At 41.7% G+C, this 18,887-nt stretch overlaps 5 protein-coding genes across 6 annotated transcripts; 4 read left to right on the forward strand and 1 right to left on the reverse strand.

Annotated features, from left to right (window-relative positions):
• Positions 1–1,000: 1,000 nt before the first annotated feature.
• On the forward strand, positions 1,001–2,388 carry LOC117785544 (mitochondrial tRNA-specific 2-thiouridylase 1). The gene is made up of 2 exons (XM_034623627.1): positions 1,001–1,748; positions 1,814–2,388. The coding sequence occupies exons 1-2, from the start codon at positions 1,092–1,094 to the stop codon at positions 2,294–2,296; spliced, it is 1,140 nt and encodes a 379-aa protein (XP_034479518.1). The 5' UTR covers positions 1,001–1,091; the 3' UTR covers positions 2,297–2,388.
• A 2,985-nt stretch (positions 2,389–5,373) lies between these two features.
• LOC117793898 (cell division control protein 45 homolog) lies at positions 5,374–7,885 on the reverse strand. The gene is made up of 2 exons (XM_034634338.1): positions 6,684–7,885; positions 5,374–6,608 (listed from the first exon to the last, which is right to left on the reverse strand). The coding sequence occupies exons 1-2, from the start codon at positions 7,589–7,591 to the stop codon at positions 5,792–5,794; spliced, it is 1,725 nt and encodes a 574-aa protein (XP_034490229.1). The 5' UTR covers positions 7,592–7,885; the 3' UTR covers positions 5,374–5,791.
• A 709-nt stretch (positions 7,886–8,594) lies between these two features.
• On the forward strand, positions 8,595–9,437 carry LOC117793631. Its single transcript, XM_034633998.1, has 2 exons — positions 8,595–8,858; positions 8,926–9,437. The coding sequence occupies exons 1-2, from the start codon at positions 8,686–8,688 to the stop codon at positions 9,329–9,331; spliced, it is 579 nt and encodes a 192-aa protein (XP_034489889.1). The 5' UTR covers positions 8,595–8,685; the 3' UTR covers positions 9,332–9,437.
• LOC117793630 (gamma-butyrobetaine dioxygenase) lies at positions 9,417–10,814 on the forward strand. Its single transcript, XM_034633997.1, has 2 exons — positions 9,417–10,053; positions 10,115–10,814. Exons 1-2 carry the CDS (start codon positions 9,458–9,460, stop codon positions 10,746–10,748), a joined length of 1,230 nt encoding a protein of 409 aa, XP_034489888.1. The 5' UTR covers positions 9,417–9,457; the 3' UTR covers positions 10,749–10,814.
• An 835-nt stretch (positions 10,815–11,649) lies between these two features.
• LOC117779806 (protein suppressor of white apricot) lies at positions 11,650–18,496 on the forward strand. Of its 2 annotated transcripts, XM_034616129.1 has the most exons (7): positions 11,650–12,066; positions 13,060–13,232; positions 13,876–14,081; positions 15,562–16,660; positions 16,722–16,994; positions 17,240–17,368; positions 17,434–18,496. In XM_034616129.1, exons 1-7 carry the CDS (start codon positions 11,777–11,779, stop codon positions 18,261–18,263), a joined length of 3,000 nt encoding a protein of 999 aa, XP_034472020.1. In that variant the 5' UTR covers positions 11,650–11,776; the 3' UTR covers positions 18,264–18,496. The 2 variants fall into 2 exon arrangements, with proteins under 2 accessions (XP_034472020.1, XP_034472027.1); XM_034616136.1 differs by lacking the exons at positions 11,650–12,066; positions 13,060–13,232 and adding an exon at positions 13,239–13,542 and having other exon boundaries at positions 13,591–14,081.
• Positions 18,497–18,887: the final 391 nt, after the last annotated feature.

Consider the following 18,887-nt stretch of genomic DNA (forward strand, 5'->3'; position numbering starts at 1 on the left):
TACATAAATCAGCTGTCTGTTGACTAAGTCAAAAATGCCGCTCAACATTGCGGATACTGAAATCTACTGGAATCTTTTTAGTCACGTTTACTTCTCCCACTCACATACGCAAACACTTGAAAAAAAAAATTGCCAAAGTTTTTGTTTATCTCAGGCGCCTTTCGTACGTGTGTAAGCACTTTGAAATATCTGAAATTCGTTAAACTCACAAAATTCAACCAAATTTAGATTACTCACGGCAAACTTCTAATGAACGCGACAAGGATGACGAGCAAACTAACTTTGAATTCGGTTAGCTTCACTGCTGCCAACTTTTTAGAGAACAACTTAGCTGTTTCTGGCTGGAAAGCGTCCGAAAAATAGCTGAAATTGCGATGCAAAATAGCCTAGACCGAAACGGCACAGCTGATATACGAATGTAGTAGCAGTGTTGGCAACTTTAGAGGATAAAATAGCTGTGTCTGGCTGGAAAACATCTAACTTTAAATTTTTCGTGCACTTTTGCATGATTTTAGAAAAAGTACTTATAGCAAAACCTAGCTGAATATATATTTTAAATAGCCATATTTCCGGCTAATAGCAACTTTTAAATTTTTTGGCAATTGAACTTTGAAAATAGCCAGAGCTAGCTATAATATAGCTAAGCTGGCAACAGTGAGCACAGCCGATGGCGTCGTCAGTGTGACCATACTGCACAAATGAGAAAATGTCAGTGTTTACTTTTTGTAAAACAAACTGCGGACGTTCCACGGTTATATTATTTGAAAAATAACATATCACGCACGGTAAAATCTACTTTGAAGACTGTTGCTGTATAATTAAAAGTGTTTCAAATTAAAAAACGTCTATTGCACATTAACACTTTCTGATCATTATGCTTATGTATTAACAAAGTTATAATAATCTTTACCACGTCTTAGCACTAAAATATACTAAACACAGTCAAAGGCGGCTTTTACGTATTGCCAGATCGGTGAATTTAACAGGGTGGCAGCCTTTCGGACGGGTGGCAGCATTTGGGCCAGGTGGCAACGTTGTGGGTAGAAAAGCGTTTTGCCGAAAAAAGTCCGAACGATTCGAAACAACTCTCCATGATACGCAATGTTGTGGTTGGAATATCAGGTGGCGTGGATAGCGCAGTCAGTGCGCATTTGTTAAAGGAGCGTGGCTACAATGTTCTCGGCGTCTTCATGCGCAACTGGGATGAGCACGATGAAGCCGGTCGCTGCAGCGGCGAGCAGGATCTCAAGGATGCGACCTGGGCGTGCCAGAAGCTGCAAATTGAGCTGCGCCAAGTCAACTATGTGAAGCAGTACTGGACGGCGGTGTTCAGCCAGTTCTTGGATGATTATCAACAGGGCCTGACTCCCAATCCGGACATATTGTGCAACAAGCATATCAAATTCGATCTGTTCCACAAGCACGCGCTGGAAACACTAAACTATGATGCTGTCGCCACCGGACACTACGCCCGCAACAGTCTGGGCAATTTTCTGGAACATAGGGATGGGTATATTCGGGATGTGCGCTTGCTTATACCCGCTGACACGTTTAAGGATCAGACATTCTTCCTAGCCGGCATAGCCCAAGAGTCACTGCAACGCACGATGTTTCCACTGGGCGATCTATTGAAAACGCAGGTCAAGCAATTGGCCAAAAGTATTGGCCTGCAACGGCTGGCCGAGAAACGCGAGAGCACTGGGATTTGTTTTGTTGGCAAGCGCGATTTCAAGTCCTTCATACGCGAGGTGAGCCAACACATTCACCCTGATCTTCCCAAATAACTCACACTTAATAGTCTTTATATTAACAGTATATAACATCGAAGCCCGGAGACTTTGTGGATGTGGACAGCGGTGCTGTGGTGGGCACCCACGAGGGCATTCACCAGTGGACCGTGGGACAGCGCTGCCGTCTAAGCTCCTTTTTGAAGCCATACTTTGTGGCACGCAAAGATGCCTCCAGTAATACTATCTATGTGGCCGCTGGCCACGAACATCCCGCCCTGCACAGTTCCCGCATCCACATTGGCGACATCAACTGGTTATGTACTAAATCTCGCCAACAGCTGGCTAAGAATGGCAGCCTGCGCTGCCGCTTTCGCTTCCAGCACACAAAACCTCTCGTCTCCTGCCAGCTGCGTTCCTACCAGGTGCAACTTGATGCTCCGCTGCGTGCCATCACTCCGGGACAGTATGCTGTCTTCTATGACGATGATGCCTGCCTGGGTGCTGCGCGCATTCTGCACGGAGAACCTCTACAGCAAATAGAAACGCCCATTGCCATGCAACAATAGCATTTAAGAATATTGCAATGATTTGTTACTTTTTTGTTTTAGCTTTTTTAGGTAATTATAATTTAAGAATAAATGTACATAAAGTAGTCAAATAATTGTTTTGACAAAAAAAAAGATGTTTTAATTTAAAGAAAGCCGTTTCTTGGTTTTTTGGCCAGTACCCAGATGATATAAAGATGTTTCTGGCCATGTCTGTCCATCTATATATATTAGGGTGTATCGTTTTGTATGGTTCCAAAAAAAATTTAAAAATGGTAATCCAAATTCTTAATCTACGGTCGATTTTAACATGTTTTCCAAAAGAAAACAATGTTCTGAAATCAATTTCTGATTTTAAAAAATATATTTTCAACTCAAAGAAAGGGGTTAAAGATCAAAAATTCATAGAATCAAAGGACCACCAAATTTATCAACTTAAAAAACCGGGACTAGAAATTGAATTAAGAACTATGCCGTCTTCTTAAAATTGACCGTAAATTACGAATTTGGGTTAAAATTTTTTGTTAAAAAGATCGATGCACCCTGATGTATATATTAAAGACTATAAAAGCTAAATCAACCAATCTTGGTGGAAATACTTCTATTTTTTTTTTAGCCTGTGACCATTACAAAAGAAGCAAAAGTGTATAATGTGTTTGACAGAATGTATGCAACAGGCTGAAGGAGGCATGGTAAACCCCCCAAAGTATAAATATTCTTGATCAGCATCAACAGCCAAGTCGATTAAGTCGGTGTTTTCGTTCGTCTGTTTAACGCGAAGATCTCAGAGACTAAAAGCTGGAGACTTCAAACATGATATGTAGGTTTCAGGACATTTCTCAACAAATCTGACAAAATATGCGTTTAAGTTGGTGTTTTACATCCTGACCGAATTTGGTTCAAATCGGTTCACTCACTATACACCAAACTGCCATTGAGAAAAATCGGTCGAAAATCAACTTTTAGTGCTCGACTGCAGCCGCACCTCAACGCGGGCGAAGCAAGCAGGGGCGGAGCCCTTTTTATACTCTGTGCCCAATTAAAAGGGCAAAAAAGGGTATAATGTGTTTGACAGAGTATATATAACAGCCAGACGGATGCGTGGCAGACCCATCAACAGCCGAGTCGATTTGTTTAAGCGCGACGATCTCAGAGACTTTAAAAGCTAGAGACTTCAAACATGATGGCTAGGTTCCTGAATACCAGACGCTGATCAAGGTTGATTTTATTTTCGGAGTGGACCAATATATCATATAGCTGACATAAGAACGATCGGTCGAAAACCAACTTTTAGTATAAAGAACTTTTTTGTTTTTTGAGATATCTCAACAAATCTGAAAGAATTTGCATTTAAGTTGGTGTTTTACATTACCGAATTTGGTTCAAATCGGCTATATCATCAAGCTGCCATTGAGAAAAGTCGGTCGACCTTTGAAGACTTCGAGTTATGGAATCTTTTTTATTTCTTAGTTTATTAAAAGAAACTACAATTCATTCATGTTAAATTGTGATCTTTTTAATTTATTTTTTTTTATCTTGTTGGGCTTACAAGCTTACTTAAAAAATAAAAAGTCTGAAACTAGTGACAAAAAACTAATATATTCAAGTTGCGAGCTGTAAAATGTTTTATATCGTTTAAGTTAAACAAAACAAAAGAAAAAAAAATAAGAAATTTGTTACTAAAATTCATACACTTCAAATTGCTTTTACTCTTACTTTACTATACTTTAACTTTCAAATTTTCTCTTATTCTTCAAGCTAAACAGAACTTAAAAAATCGGAAGTTAGGTCTCATAAATGTATTTTTAATGTTATTTTCTAAAAAAAAAAAAGGGCTTAAAGTTTGTTTAAGGCCATATAGTGATCATCACTTGTAAAGTTACTGGTTTGCAAATAAACAGTCAATGTTTTTAAGGCGTTTTCAACATTGCTCATGGTGGGCTAGCAAATATTATCCTCTACCGAGCCTTGGCACCGCTTTCCGCTTCGCTTAAGATATTTTCCACTAAATCGGAGCTAATAAAACGCAATTTATTGGTGATTTCTCCGATAAATTCGACTTACAGAAGCACGTGCCATTATTTTTGTTCGAGTTATGGAGAAGTTCGACTTAAGGAAGTTTGAGTTACGGAAGCAGAATTTCTTGTAATTTGCTCAGTAAACACTATTGCCACTCAATTTGCAGTCTGAGCAAAGTTGTAATTTGTATATATCTTAACCAAACTGATAGAATATGCATTTAAGTTGGTTTTGTACAAATTTGGTTCAATTCGGTTGACTATATCATATAGCTGTCATTGGAACAATCGGTCAAAAATCAACTTTTAGTACAGAGTACCTGGGCGCTGGGTATCCTACTGTCAAGCGTGCCCGACTTTAGCCGCCCACTTGCTTTAGCTAGTTGACAGCAGAATGTAAATAAACACAAATTGTGGCCAAATGGTTAGGATATTACCAAAACAGATTCAGATTTGGTTTTGATTTGGTTTAAGCAAATCTGGAATCAGTTTCAGGAAAAACTCTTTCGGTCGAAAATCAAGCTATCAACCCCTGTATCAGGAGTGTCCCAGTAACCGAAAGCAACCGAAAATCGAAAAAAAAAATGTATATTATATAGTAAGTCGATTTGAACCACCTTTGGTCAGTATATATAGGACCAACAAAAACTCAGAAAACAAAAAGTTTTTTTATACTATCATGGGTGCCACAGAAACCGAAAGCAACCGAAAATATCTCAAAATTTTATGTGCATCATACTATATATGTAGCTGTCAGTGGAAAAATCGGTCGAAAATTTAATACAATGCTATGCAGGCGAATCAAATCTTTGGCGGGCCAAAAAGCTCAGGGTATCCTACTGTCGAGTGCACTCCATTGATCCGCTTGTTTTATTTTTATAATTCGTCAGCAGCAAATTTAAAGCGAATATATTTATTCTATACATTATAATACTCGTATTTTTCTGTTTTAACATTCTGCTAGTAAAGATAAAATTGTAGTTAACATGAAGATTCTTTAGCTCATCCTGTTTAAACTGCCAAATACTCACTTTTAATTTTAAAAAGTTTCATTAAAAGTTGTATAAATTGAAACGATTGTTGCTATAATAAACACAAGTTGTACTATATTTAAAGTCTGCTCTAAACAATTTCAAAACGAACGCATCGATCGCACGACTTGAATTACTTCTAAATATTTTCATTCCTTAAGCACAAACTAATTATATTTGTAGGTATTTAAATTAAAAGGTCCGTTTTACAAATTTTGAAATCTTAAATATCAATCGCATTATCTTAAGTTACATATGCATATCTTTTCGTATCTTATTTATAATAGTCCTAAACGCGGCGACGGCCAAAAAAAAAAGGAGCTGTCATAATAAAAACAATTTGTCGTTTATAAATTAGATTAATATTAAATTAGATTGTTTAGTCGTTGGTTAATTAAATGTTCTTAGAGTCTATTCTATGGGCTACATCTCAAGATAGCAGCTGAGCAGGAGCTGGAGAGTGGAACTTAAGTCAATAGCACGGTCAACGCATCTAGAAATCGAGTTAGGTCACTCTGGCGCAACTGGACAATGGACGGCTCAAAGAAGTCCTGCAGCAGGCTGGTCTTGCTCTTTTGGGCCGCCTGGTCAAATGCCTTGCCAAAGAAGTTCTTGGGTGAATCTTCACGCACCGGTGCAATGCCCACTAGCAGACACATGCCCTGTGCCGCATCCAGTGGGCAGGTGGCAATCAGTGGAAGATCGGGCGCCTGTCTTGCTCTCGTCGTCGCCACATGGCCGTGCAACACGAATTTGGCCAGCAGCGCCAGCGCATATGGATACGAGAAGAAGGCGTGCTCCTCCTGCAGCACATAGTAGAAAAAGGAGCCAGTCGAGTGGACCTGATGCGCCTCCAGGCAACTTTGAACCTGCCGAAAGATTGCCGCATGCAGCAATTTGGCATTGTCAATGCCGCCATTGAGTAGATCTTTGTGTTGTCGCGTCAATGCATCCGATGCCTCCATAAAGCAATCCTCGGGAGTCTTGTGCTTCTTAATTGACTGGAGTATGGCCAGCAGGGCGTAGACATAGTCGGCAGCAGCATAGCGACTTCGATAGCCGTAGCTGAGTGTGAATGTGCCATAGACAATGTCCGGAATGGAGTACTTCTCGGCCAGTTGCTCCACCATGGTGTAGAATTCCTTGCGCAGCACCAAATCCATGGCGCTGTACGTCTGTCGTGCATGCACCAGCGGCAGTCCCATCTCGACGAGCAGCTCGTGCAGACGCTTCTCCCCCCGCAACGTCCACAGTTTCAGCTGACAGGCAGAATAGCGGGAATACCTGTCGGACGGAGACAGGAGAGGAGAGGATCAATCAACTATCATAATTGTACTCCGTTGCTTTGGCTTTACTTACCGCATGGACTCGGTTACGGTCCAGTGTCTGTAGAGCACCAGATGCAGATCGTTTTCAAAGCTGATCTTGGAGGCGCTCATTGTGTTTTGATCATTTGTCTTGTTGGTCAGACGCGACACATGTGACTGTATGTGTTCCAGCTCCAGCGTGTAGGCGCCACTCTCGATCTTGCCCAGCAGCAGCTGCTCGCTGATTCCAACGATTGCCCACCACAGCAGATCCATGTTGTCCTTGGACAGCTTCCAGGCCAGTTCAAAGATGAGCAGCGCCGTCGATCGTCCATAGTAGCTAAATTGTGTATAGTCAAACATGATTCGATCCCGCTCCAATTCCCACTGTCGTCGCGCTCGTTGTCGCATCACACGCTGCTCATGTCGCTGCATTCGACTCAGTTTGGGAGCACCTTCCCGCTCCACACTATCGCCGTCGCCGTCTCCATCAGCATCCGAATCGCAGGCACCGCTGTCAGCATCATCCTCATCGTCATCCTCTCCATCCGAGTCATAGAATATACTCTCAAAGGCCGGTATGTTCTCCTCCAGCGCGGGATCACCCAAAATGCACACCTGTCGATCACTGTAAACATTGCAAACGTCCAGCGGACGATGTGAATCACATATGTAGAATGTGACATCCTCCGTCGGCTGCAGCAGCTCCACAATATCCACGCAGCCGCCACAGTTCACTAGCAGCACATACTTGACGTCGCCCTGGTGCTCGGAGTAGGCACGTCTCAATCCCGTTATGCCCATTATGGGCACCACGGTGTACAGCATGTGATCGTATTTGAAGAGCGACTGCAGGATTTTGCTGGCGCAGATGGCGTCCACATCATAGTTGACTATGATCAGGATGCGTTTGCCAATCAGTTGTCTGTAAAAGTCATTCTTCAGATCCTGTATGAACATTTTATGGCGCCAATTGAAGAGTAACCAATGGGCACAAAGACACACAAACAAAAATTGTTGTAAAAAAAAAATAATAATAAATTATTGCCTAATTCTCAATTGGCGGCAACCAAGCGCCGCTATAATTTGCAATTGGATTGTTGTTGTTGTGGCACTTAATTGGCCCTTATTGCGCGTTGCATTTTGTCGGATTTGCTTTTGATTGCACTTTCTTCTAACAGAGAGCTCTTAGCTCTTTACGCGCTGCATGTTTTTCACAGCTGCGGGATCGAATTAAGGCGGGAAATTGACAGCTGTTCGGCGTGGTGTCGACTTTCACTATGAATGGCGATTGCGCAGTGTTGCTTCATATCAATATCTAAAATTCCATCGATCGATTACAACTGGTTTAATAAATTATTTAATTTTAAGAGTATCGTAGGATCTACTAGTTTATTTTTAGATTTTGGCGCTAAAACTCAATTAGGGATATCACAATGGGAAAGCATTCAACACTATCGATAGTGATAGTGGCTCATCGATTGTTTTGACAGTTCGATTCGCTTGTGAGCCGATTTTTGATATCGATATCAACTTATTTTGTCGATATTGTCGCCCATCACTGATAAAAATTTAAAATTTTTAAACGCAAAAAACTCAGTGAAAAATTAATAAATTTGATGAAAATTTTAAATTCAAAATTAGACAAAATTAAGGTTAACATTTCAATAAAGGTTTAAAGTTCGTCTGCCCTTGGAAAGAGAAATAAGAAAATTTAATTCTAAAAAAAATATCATAAAATCGAAAATTCTAACAAAAATTTTACAAAAATTTAAAAAGTTTAGATAAAAAAAAAATTGAAATAAGGTAAAAAAAATTCAGAATACTTGTTTTCGGAAAAATAACGGCACTTTTCGTTCACTGAACGACCGTCTGAACTAAATGACCTACAATCATGGATTTAGTTCGTTCGTTCACTTTAGTTCAATAGATCTTGTCCGAACGATTCGATACAACTCTAGTTCCAGCAAACGGCATGCGGCACAATTTCAATTGTTTTTTTTAATTGTTTACATTTGTTTCTAAAATAATATAATTGCAAAATATCGTTTGTCATGGCCTACAACAATAAGGGCAAGCGCAAGGTGCTGACGCAGCGTCACGTATGCTCCAGAATGAACTTCCTATACCAGGCGGCCAATCTAATGGCGCACAACAACAACAATACGCTGGCCGCCTACTACGGCAAGCTTTGCCGGAACGTGGGCACCAAAGCGCTGATGCACATGTAAGTAGCGATTCAGGGAGTTAGTTACAAGTTATCTGACACTAATGCTTATCGCTTATTGGTGTAGGTCGCCGGCCTTGAAGCGCACACTGTGCAAACGCTGTTCTCTGCCGCTGCTTCCAGGCGTCAACACGATGCTGCAACTAGACGAACAGCAGCAGAAAGAGCAGCAGCAGCAGGAGCAGCATGAAGAACCCATGCAAGCAGAGACTCTAGAGAAGACCAGCGATAGACCCAACAAGCGACGCAGCCGCCGTTTGCGTGGTAAGCGCCAAAAAGATCTAAATGCGGTGTCCAGCGCAATCTTGGACGACAATGGCCAGTTATATCTGGAGTGCAGCTTGTGCCGGGCGAAGCGTCGCTTCCGCCTCGACACAAAAAACGAATGCTGGCTGGAGCGTTCCGATGCGATCGTGCAGACTGTAAGTTTGGACCAAGAAGCAGGCGAGGAAGAACGAGGCGAGTTGAGATAAGAAGAGACCCGAACATTTGGATGGCTTATCACAGGGCACGTGCGATCGCGCTCACTGATAACCGGAGTGGATTATCAGCCATCGGCTGTTCGCCTTTCTATTCTATCAGTATCAGTATTTGTCAACATGCTGAGCTGCAGACATATGATTGGCCAACTGCTGAACCGTCAATATCAGCGCCACGCCAGCAGCATTACAGCTAAGATCTTGGAGCATCGCTATGTGGAGTTAACCCAGACAGATGGACTTCAACTCAAGTATCCTAGTATTTGGCTACGAGACAATTGTCAGTGCCCTGAGTGCTTTCATGGAGCGACCCGAGCACGCCAAAGTTATTGGGAACGTAGTCCATTGGACGCCGAAGCGAATCGCGTCAACTACGATGAGAAGCGACAACAGCTGGTGGTCAACTGGCAGGATGACCACAACTCTGTCTACGACTTGGAGTGGTTGAAGCAGCGAGACTTCAGTGTGGAGGCTAGGCAGCGCTATCTGGATGAGGTTTACAAGCCACCCGCGCAGCTGTGGAGCAAGTCGCAGTTTGGCGACGTTACTCGTGAATTTGCTTACAAGGATGTGATCGAGAAGGATGCAGTCTTGGGCGCATGGCTTGAGGCATTGGCCGTGCAGGGATTTGCGCTGCTGCGTGGGGCGCCAGACGATGTCCAGGTCGCTCGTCATCTGGCGGAACGCATTGGGTACATCAAGCTCACCACTTACGGGTAAATAACAGCAGTCCAATTTGTAACTTTGATTCCTTAATGTGTCTTCGTTCTTTAACAGTGATGTTTTCGAGGTCAAGTCGAAGCCCAATGCTGGAAACTATGCGTACCTTATGAAGCCGCTGCCAATGCACACAGACATGCCCTACTATGAGTACAAGGCGGGCATTAACATTCTCCACACGCTGGTGCAATCGGATTCGCCGGGCGGTGCCAACACAATGACCGATGGATTTTTTGTTGCCGACAAGCTACGTCGCGAGCATCCGGAGTACTACGAATTGTTAAGTAGCGTTCCTGTCAACTGGTTTGACATTGGACACGATGGAGATGCCGGCAAACCGTTCCATAACCTCTGGCGGGCTCCAGTCATCTGCTTGGACGTGGACGGCCAATTTGCTCGCATTAATCACAACACCATGAAGCGCGACAGTCGCTTCACAGTGCCACTGGACAAAGTGGGGGCTTGGTACGAGGCCTACGATAAGTTTCTCCAGCTAGTCTACGACGAAGCTGTGCAGTTCAAGACACGGCAAGGCGATGTCTTTGTTTTCAACAATCTTCGCATGCTGCACGGACGAACTGCGTACGAGGACTCGCCGAAGAATCAGCGACATCTTGTGGGAGCGTATGTAGACTGGGATATAATTTACTCAAAGCTACGCACTCTCAAGTTCCCCAATCCAAAGGATTAGTCATTCAATGTATTTCGCATGCAGTAATATTATATACTATCCAATAAATTGTGTAACTCATATTGAGAGGCGTGGCAGACAGGCGTAACGTATATAGCGCCATTTCTTGTTTAAATATTTTATTTTCGCGCCAAAGTTAAAACACATACATCGATAGTCATCGTTGCGGGATAATTCAATAAAACCGCCACATCGTAATATATCGTCATGGTGAATTGTATTGCTGCACAACATTGTGGCTGAATCGATGGTTTTAACGTAAAGGTGCCCACACACGACGGCGAGCGGCTCGTTAATAATAAGCCTACTTGTTACGATTTCACTCAATATTAAAATCAAAGTGACGTTTAGTGTGTGTTTGACTTGATGTTTGCACACAACGCCACAGACGATAAATATGCGCGCGAGCCACTCGCTGAAAATTGAAATTTTTCAAATACCAACGAACCGCTAGCCAACTTCTCCACACACGATGAAAATTGTCGCGAGCCGAGCATGCTCAGCGAGCATGTTTGTCGTATATGGTCACCTTTACTGATAAAACTCAAACTCAATAAAAAATTAATAAATTTGATGAAAATATAAAATTTAAAATTGGAAGGTTGGAAGTTCGTCAGCCCTCGGGAAGAGAAGTTAGGAAATTTAATTCTAAAGAATATCATAAAATCGAGAAAATTCTTACACAAATTTTGCAAAAATTCTAAAAATTCGACCTTCAATATTAAGAAATTGGCAAAAAAAATTTCGAAAATTTTTAAGTTGCCAATTTTGTCATTTGACCTAGTGTGGTGCATATTGCCAGATCAGTGAATTTAACAGGGAAACCTTTGGCAACCTTCCGGTCGAGTGGCAAAATTTTGACCAGGTGGCAACGTTATGGGTAGAACTCGATACAACTCTACTTGACCCATGCAATATCAACAAGAAAAACGCATTTGTTGTCTGAAAATGCAAACTGCTTGCAAATTATAAAAGTGCTTGATTATTAAAAGTGTGGGTGTGTGTATATGTGAGTGCTGGGCTAACAAATGATGCCCTATAACATGCGTGTCGGTGGCAGCAACGCCATGACACGTGAGTACGCTGGCGGGAGCATCAATGGCATTTTGCGCAAAACAGGAACCGCTGCAGTCGCAGCAGCAGCATCAGCATCAGGCGTGGGCCCAAATGGGGCGGCGGATGGACGGCAACCCGCCTTGGAGCTGCTCGTCTTTGGATATGCGTGCAAGATATTTCGGGATGATGAGAAGGCACGAGAGATGGATCATGGGAAACAGCTGATACCCTGGATGGGCGATGTAAATCTCAAAATAGACAGGTTAATAATTGTTGCCTGCAATTAGCGGCTTAACTTAATTATATACTACCTATTATATTACGATATATCAAATACCTAATATAATAGCATATGTACCTAATACTTTGGATTGCATATGCTTATGTACAAGATGAACCAACTCGCAACAATTGCTAGCACATATCTTCCATATTTGTAAGCCAAATCAGCTGGAATCGATTACCCCCTGACACTTATTCCCTTACTTCATTACTCCCTTACCCATACCCAAACCCATAGCTAGACTTGGTTCGGTTTTTGGAAGATATGCAGAACCGTGGCCTTCTCTAATCTCGCCGAACTTAACCCGACCCAGACCTTTATTTTCAGAAAGTAATACAATATCTAGTCGAAATCGAATTAGAATATGTACTAATTCTAATTAATTGGGTGCCATCAATAACTCGAATAATTCGATTACATTTGTGCATCCGAATGATTGCAATTTTTGATAAATAATGCTGGGAGGGGCAGGGGAAACTGACGTTGACTCCGAAACTGTTTTCTCATTGTAATAACAGCTCTTTTCAGTGCTTCTCAAATTGTAATACTGTAATTTTTTACATACACTGTAATTTTAAACTGGAATTGTAAAACAAATAACTTTTTTTATAGCAACCGGAGCGGTATGTATGAACGATTAAGACATAATTAATTATAAACATATACCAATACATTCTTTATATAAATACATATATTATAAATATTAATATCAAATGATAAATACAATTTTTTTAACTGTGTGAAGTATATTTCTTAAGATGCATTTTCTTTTGGTTTCAATTATAAAATACGAGTACTTTTGATTTTATTATTTTGTGTGTTTGTGTGTGTGGTTTTTTGGCTTCGACTTCGAGCGGCCCATCAATTTAGAACCCTTAACTAATAACGTTCTCTTTCTTGTTTATATTTCTCTGATTCTTATCTTTGGCACAATATATACACATAAACATACACACACACATACACACATAGATATGACGTACGTGGAGCGTTGTGTGAACTGTCAACATACGAAGCACCACCAGGTGGCTATGGGAATCGTTTGGAATACCTCAGCGCCGAGGAGCAAAGGGCGGAGCAACTGTGCGAAGAGGAGCGTTATCTGTTCCTCTATAACAACGAAGAAGAGCTACGGATGCAGCAAGGTAAGTGACGTTGTCGGCATGTCCAGTCCAACTTGCCTCCTCAAATGCGAATTGTATATGTACAACCATTTAAATTTTAAGTGTCAAGATAAAACCAATGAATGAGTAAATCAAGCTCTAAAATAAATACAAAATACACAAATAAGAAAAGCAAGCATAGAAAATCGAGTAAAATCATATAACCAAAAAAATCAACCAATCAAGAAAACAACAACAACAACAACTACAACAACAAACAACAACAACATCATGAACAACCGTAAGTTTCATCTGTTGCTTCTGGTGCTATTGCTGTGACACCGGGGTTCAGGTAAATAGAAACCATTTGACATTTAACAAATTAAACAATTTCTTGCAGATGCATTCCACGTTTTTGCGGCATGCAACCAAATTGGGCGTCAGCATTTCTCTGAGCCAACAAAACCAATATACAATTAAAAAAAAAAAACAAGAACAAGAAGAAAGAAATACCCAAAAAGTCAAAGCTTATTCTATGAATTTCTCTATTCTGTTTGCAAAATTCTATCTCAATTCTTGCTGTTGTTGTACTAAAGTCAATTGTTTGTCTTGTATTTTCTTATTTTTGCCAAAACACTTACAAATACGCACACAATCACAACCATTCGAATATGTACACAAACAGAGGAGGATCTAAAGCGTCTGCAACAGGAAACCTCCGGCGGCAATTACAGTCAAGTGGACTTTCATTATGATGGCCAGTCCGCGTCGACATCAGCCTCGGATGCAACGTCACCGATACCGGTGTCAACAACACCGACCGACGAATCCGAGCTGCCCTACACAATGCCCAACAATCTTCTTGTGGCGCCCATGCCCGGCATACAGCTGGTAAGTTTTTTATCCGTTGAATTTGGGATCGTAAATAAGAGCAATGAGCTTAAATAATAAATAAAAAATAAATTTTTTTTTATTAATTTTATTTTATTTTTTTAAATAACTAAATAATTCCCTAGAATATGTTAGCATATATTCCCTTAGCCCACTACTAGTTTAAATATATACTGTTTCAAATGTGTAACCCCTGATTAAAAAAGTAATACAGATGTGTTCCAGAAATCCACAGAGCTTTTGAAGAGAATTGATTTTGAAATCAACCGTTCGTATTGTCGGTGTTCCTTAAATGTCAAAGATTTAGTTTTTTCGAACATATTTTTGAAAACAAAAAAATCGGCTGCCTCTTACTTACTTCTAGTTTCAACAACATTATTATGCTAAGGAATATTTTATATAATTAACAAAATCTTAAAATATGTACTTTATGCATTTTTATTCAATTTAATAGTACAGGTGTGTTCCAGAAATCTCTAAAGATTTTGAAGATTAATGTTTTTGAAAACAACCGTTCGAGTGTTGGTGATTAAATATTTTCAATTATATTTTTTTTATTTTTATTTAATTTCAAGATATTTCAACTAAATAAAAATAAATAAAACACCAACAATAGCTTTTGAGTTGCTTTGGCACTGTAAGATATATGTAAAACACCTCTGATAGTAATAGTTTATTGGATATGTATTTAAAATTCAAATTGGTAATGAAAACCAAATAATCAGGGGTGCCACAGAAATCAAAACCAACCAAACAATCTCCCAAAAATGTATGGAGATTAAGGAGATTTTCGGTTGGTTTCGCTTTCTGTGGCATCCCTGTATGTGTATCTTAAGGGTCTTTAGGGTTTTTATACCCGTTACTTAAAAAATAAGTAAAAGGGTATATTGTGTTCGTTGGAATGTATGTAACAGGGAGAAGGAGGCATCTCCGACTCCATAAAGTATTTATATTCTTGATCAGTATCGACAGCCGAGTCGATATAGCCATGTGTGTCTGTCCGTCAGTCGGTCCGCGCCTTGATCTCAGAGACTATAAGAGATGGAGATACCAAATTTGGCACACAGATTTCTGTAGACCCCACGCAGGTCAAGAGTGTTTTAAATTTTGGACACGCCCCCTTTCGCCCCCGCAAATCGCTAAAAACCACGACACCCACAGTTTTTAAGATAATAGAGTTAGTTTTTATGGTAATTAACGTTATCTATTAATATAATCTATAATATCACTTAACCGCATCAAGACCGTACAAGTATTAAGCTAACCAAAGTTATCAATAAAGTTATTATTTCAATACAATCGCCTAAAAGTATGCAGTAGTTTTTATTAGGTAGTAATTTCTTTAAAGTACTTTTATATATACTGAAATAAGTAACGGGTATCCTATGGTCGGGATCTCGACTATAGCCTTTTCCACTTCTTTTTTAATGTAATCCAAATAAGAAATCAAAAGGTAATTATGGTTAATCTTACCTTGCAGCCGGACACGATGAAGCAGCATGCTATCATTGAAAAGACTGCCCGTTTCATTGCCACCCAGGGTGCCCAGATGGAAATCCTTATCAAGGCCAAGCAGGCGAACAATGCACAGTTTGATTTTCTATCGCAAGGCGGTCAACTGCAGCCATATTATCGTCATCTCTTGTCGGCCATCAAGCAGGGCAAGTATGCGCCGTCAATGGAAGCAGCGACGGATAAGGCGAACACGCCAGCGGATGGAAACCTGTTGCCGGGCAGTCCTAAGCGGAATCAACAGATCATTACCGTGCCGATAATCAAGTATAAGCCGTCGGCCAATTGCGCCTACACGCAGCTCATCAGCAAAATTAAAGGTGTGCCGCTGCAGGCGGTATTGGACGACGAGGTAGCTTCGCAAAATTCCGGGGGAACCGCCTCGCCTACACTCAGCTGCAAGTCGGAGGGACAGAGTCAAAGTAGCGTTCCTGCCGCGACCAATGGCGAGTTTACACCTGTATTGTTGCAGTACAATGGCAGCACGTTTGCCCACGAGGAGGAGAACGCTAATGATGCACCGCCCAAGGTGGAGCTGCTGAAGAACACTAGCGCTTTGGCATTGGCGCAAAATTACAGCTCTGATAGTGATGACGAGCAGGATGCGGAAGATGATAGCAACGGTCAGGGGCAACTGAAACAGCAGCCACAACAATCGGCGTCCTCCGGGGGCATTAGCTCTAAGCCCGCTGCGGTTTTAGCACCACCGCCTCTATTGAACTTTCCCCTGCCCGAGGAGACGCTGCGTCATATCATCGACAAGACGGCGACGTATGTAATCAAGAATGGTCGCCAATTCGAGGAAACGCTGCGTACGAAAAGCGTCGAGCGATTCAATTTTCTGCTTCCCGAGCACAAGTTCTATGCCTATTACATGTACAAAATAACCGGTGATGTGGATGCCGCATCCAAAGAGGAGAAGACTCGTAAAGCAGCAGCTGTTGCAGCTGCATTGATCAGCAAAAAGGGTCTTAGCTTAGGCGGCGGTGCGGCAGCAGCTGCAGCTGCTTCTGCTTCTACCTTAACTGCTGCTGCTTCCACCTCCACGTCCAGCTCGAGTGAAAAGTGTACGTAAACCCAAAAGTCTATTCTTTTCTGGTTCTGTTCTAATTTGTATATCTTTTGCAGCTCCCGTGTGCTTCTCCATACGTGCACGCGATGAGAATGCGCCACTGCAACCAGCATTGCCACAGGATGGCAGTGATGATGATGCCGATGATGCCAAGGCCAAAACAAATGCGGAACAGGTGCGTTCTGGCATGCCCGACAGCGTACAACGTGCCATCAAGCAGGTGGAAACGCAACTGTTGGCCAGAAGTGGCAGCCAGAAGGCGGCAGGTGCAGCAGCCACAACGGCCGCAACGGCGGGAGCAACAATGCCATTAAAAGAACAGCGTCAGGGTGAGCACAACTGAAATAGATAAGGGCAAACATGAAAGAGACTGACATATATTGGAACCCAGTGGCGCATTGAAATAATCGAGCTACAACTTCGGCAAAAAGTTATTTCTTAATTTAAATCTCTTAGTAATGTATTGTGTAGAGGGAGCTTACTTAGCAGTGCGACACTGGAAAGACAGAGAGAAAGAGACGTTGTGTGTGAGAGGGAAAGAAAGCATTAAATTTATTGTCTTTAATACTTTTAGCTGAGGAGCGTGTCAAGGACAAGCTGGCACTGATAGCACGCGACAAGCTGAACGGAATGATATCGCGGGAGAAGCAACTGCAACTGGAACGCAAGCGGAAAGCAATGGCATTTCTTAATCAAATTAAAGGTATATCATCTTAGCCACGTGGTATAACCCAAGCCCACTTCAACTGTTTACTTCTGTTTATCCAGGTGAAAACTCAGGCATTGGTGCAACGGCTTTGCCAGAGGCGACAGTCGCTACACAGGATGCGAGAAGAGCGGAATCGGAAGCGTTAGCCGCAAATAGCAATGGTGACTCCAATGATTCAGTGCGGTCCATACCAATCACTTACTTTGGACCTGATGATGATGAAGATGATGAGGATTTGAGTCAGACAGCGGGTGTGCAGCAGGCTCCCAAAGCGCAGAATGACGACGATGAGGAGGATGATGGCGATCTTGAGAAATATAATTTACTTAACGACGACAGCACCAATACGTACACTAGCAAAGCGCCAACAGCGCCCGTCCTGCTATCCGATGATGACGATGTGCAGCTGGTTTCCACAGCAGCCCCATTGACATCATCATCATCATCGACCGGACGCCATCGCACTGCTGTCCGTCGAAGTCGTAGTCCAAGTCGCAGTAGCAGTTGCTCTATTACACAAGATGCTTCAGTGACCTCAACCAGCAGCAATGCAAGCGGTCGACGCAGTCGCAGCCGTAGTCGCAGTTCGCATCGGCACCGACAGCGTCAACGGCACAAGCGCAAATCCACCGCCATATCAAAGCACCGACGTCGCCGACGCAGTCGCAGCCGCAGCTCATCACGTAGCTCTCGGCATAAGCAACGCACTCGTAGTCGCAGTCGCAGTCGTAGCAGCAGCCATTCAAGCTCACGTCGTCATCGTGGCCATCATCGGAACGAAGAAGAGTCATCCTCGCGTCGCAGAAATCATCAGCGACATGCCAGCAAAAGGAGTCACAAGCGTCACAAGCGCCGACGACGCAGCAGCGGCGGTTCCGTTTCCCAATAATGACCCAGCATTGTCTTAAGAATTTTAGCTGTTAAGTTCAGAGAAAACGTGTAAATTTCCCATTTGCCTGCGCGCACTTCTCCGTCTTCTTTTAAAACGTTGAGCAATCTTTTTGAATGCGTCCAACCATTTTTTTGCCAGTTAATAATAAAATATAATAATAAGAAATTTTGCATTTTGAGTTTCCTGAAAAACTAAAGGTAAATGTTGTAGAGGTTGTTGATATAAAGTACTAAATTAAAATATGTGCCAAAAACTAAAACTAAACTAAATAAACTCATGAGAGCTTAAGTTGAAAATTTTGGGAACTTTACCTCAGCTTTATTTGCGACATACTCAATGATGATAATATACATTTCAATGAAAATTTAATCCACCTTTTCATATACTGGAGAGTATTGAAACATTGTATGACACGTACAATAAAATCGCACACTTGAAATAGCAAAACATTGGCATTTACATTTAAAATAATTCTGTATTATCTTAGAGACTATAGTGAAAGTTAGTTGCTGAAGAAAAAGGATCTTCATAACATAATTTCGCAGAAAGAGATCGATATCGTAGCAGCAACTTTGATGATATTTAAAGATCTGAAAACTATGACCATCGTAACTTCATAAA

The sequence above is a fragment of the Drosophila innubila genome, chromosome X (assembly GCF_004354385.1).
Source record: "Drosophila innubila isolate TH190305 chromosome X, UK_Dinn_1.0, whole genome shotgun sequence".
NCBI classification, from domain to species: domain Eukaryota; kingdom Metazoa; phylum Arthropoda; class Insecta; order Diptera; family Drosophilidae; genus Drosophila; species Drosophila innubila.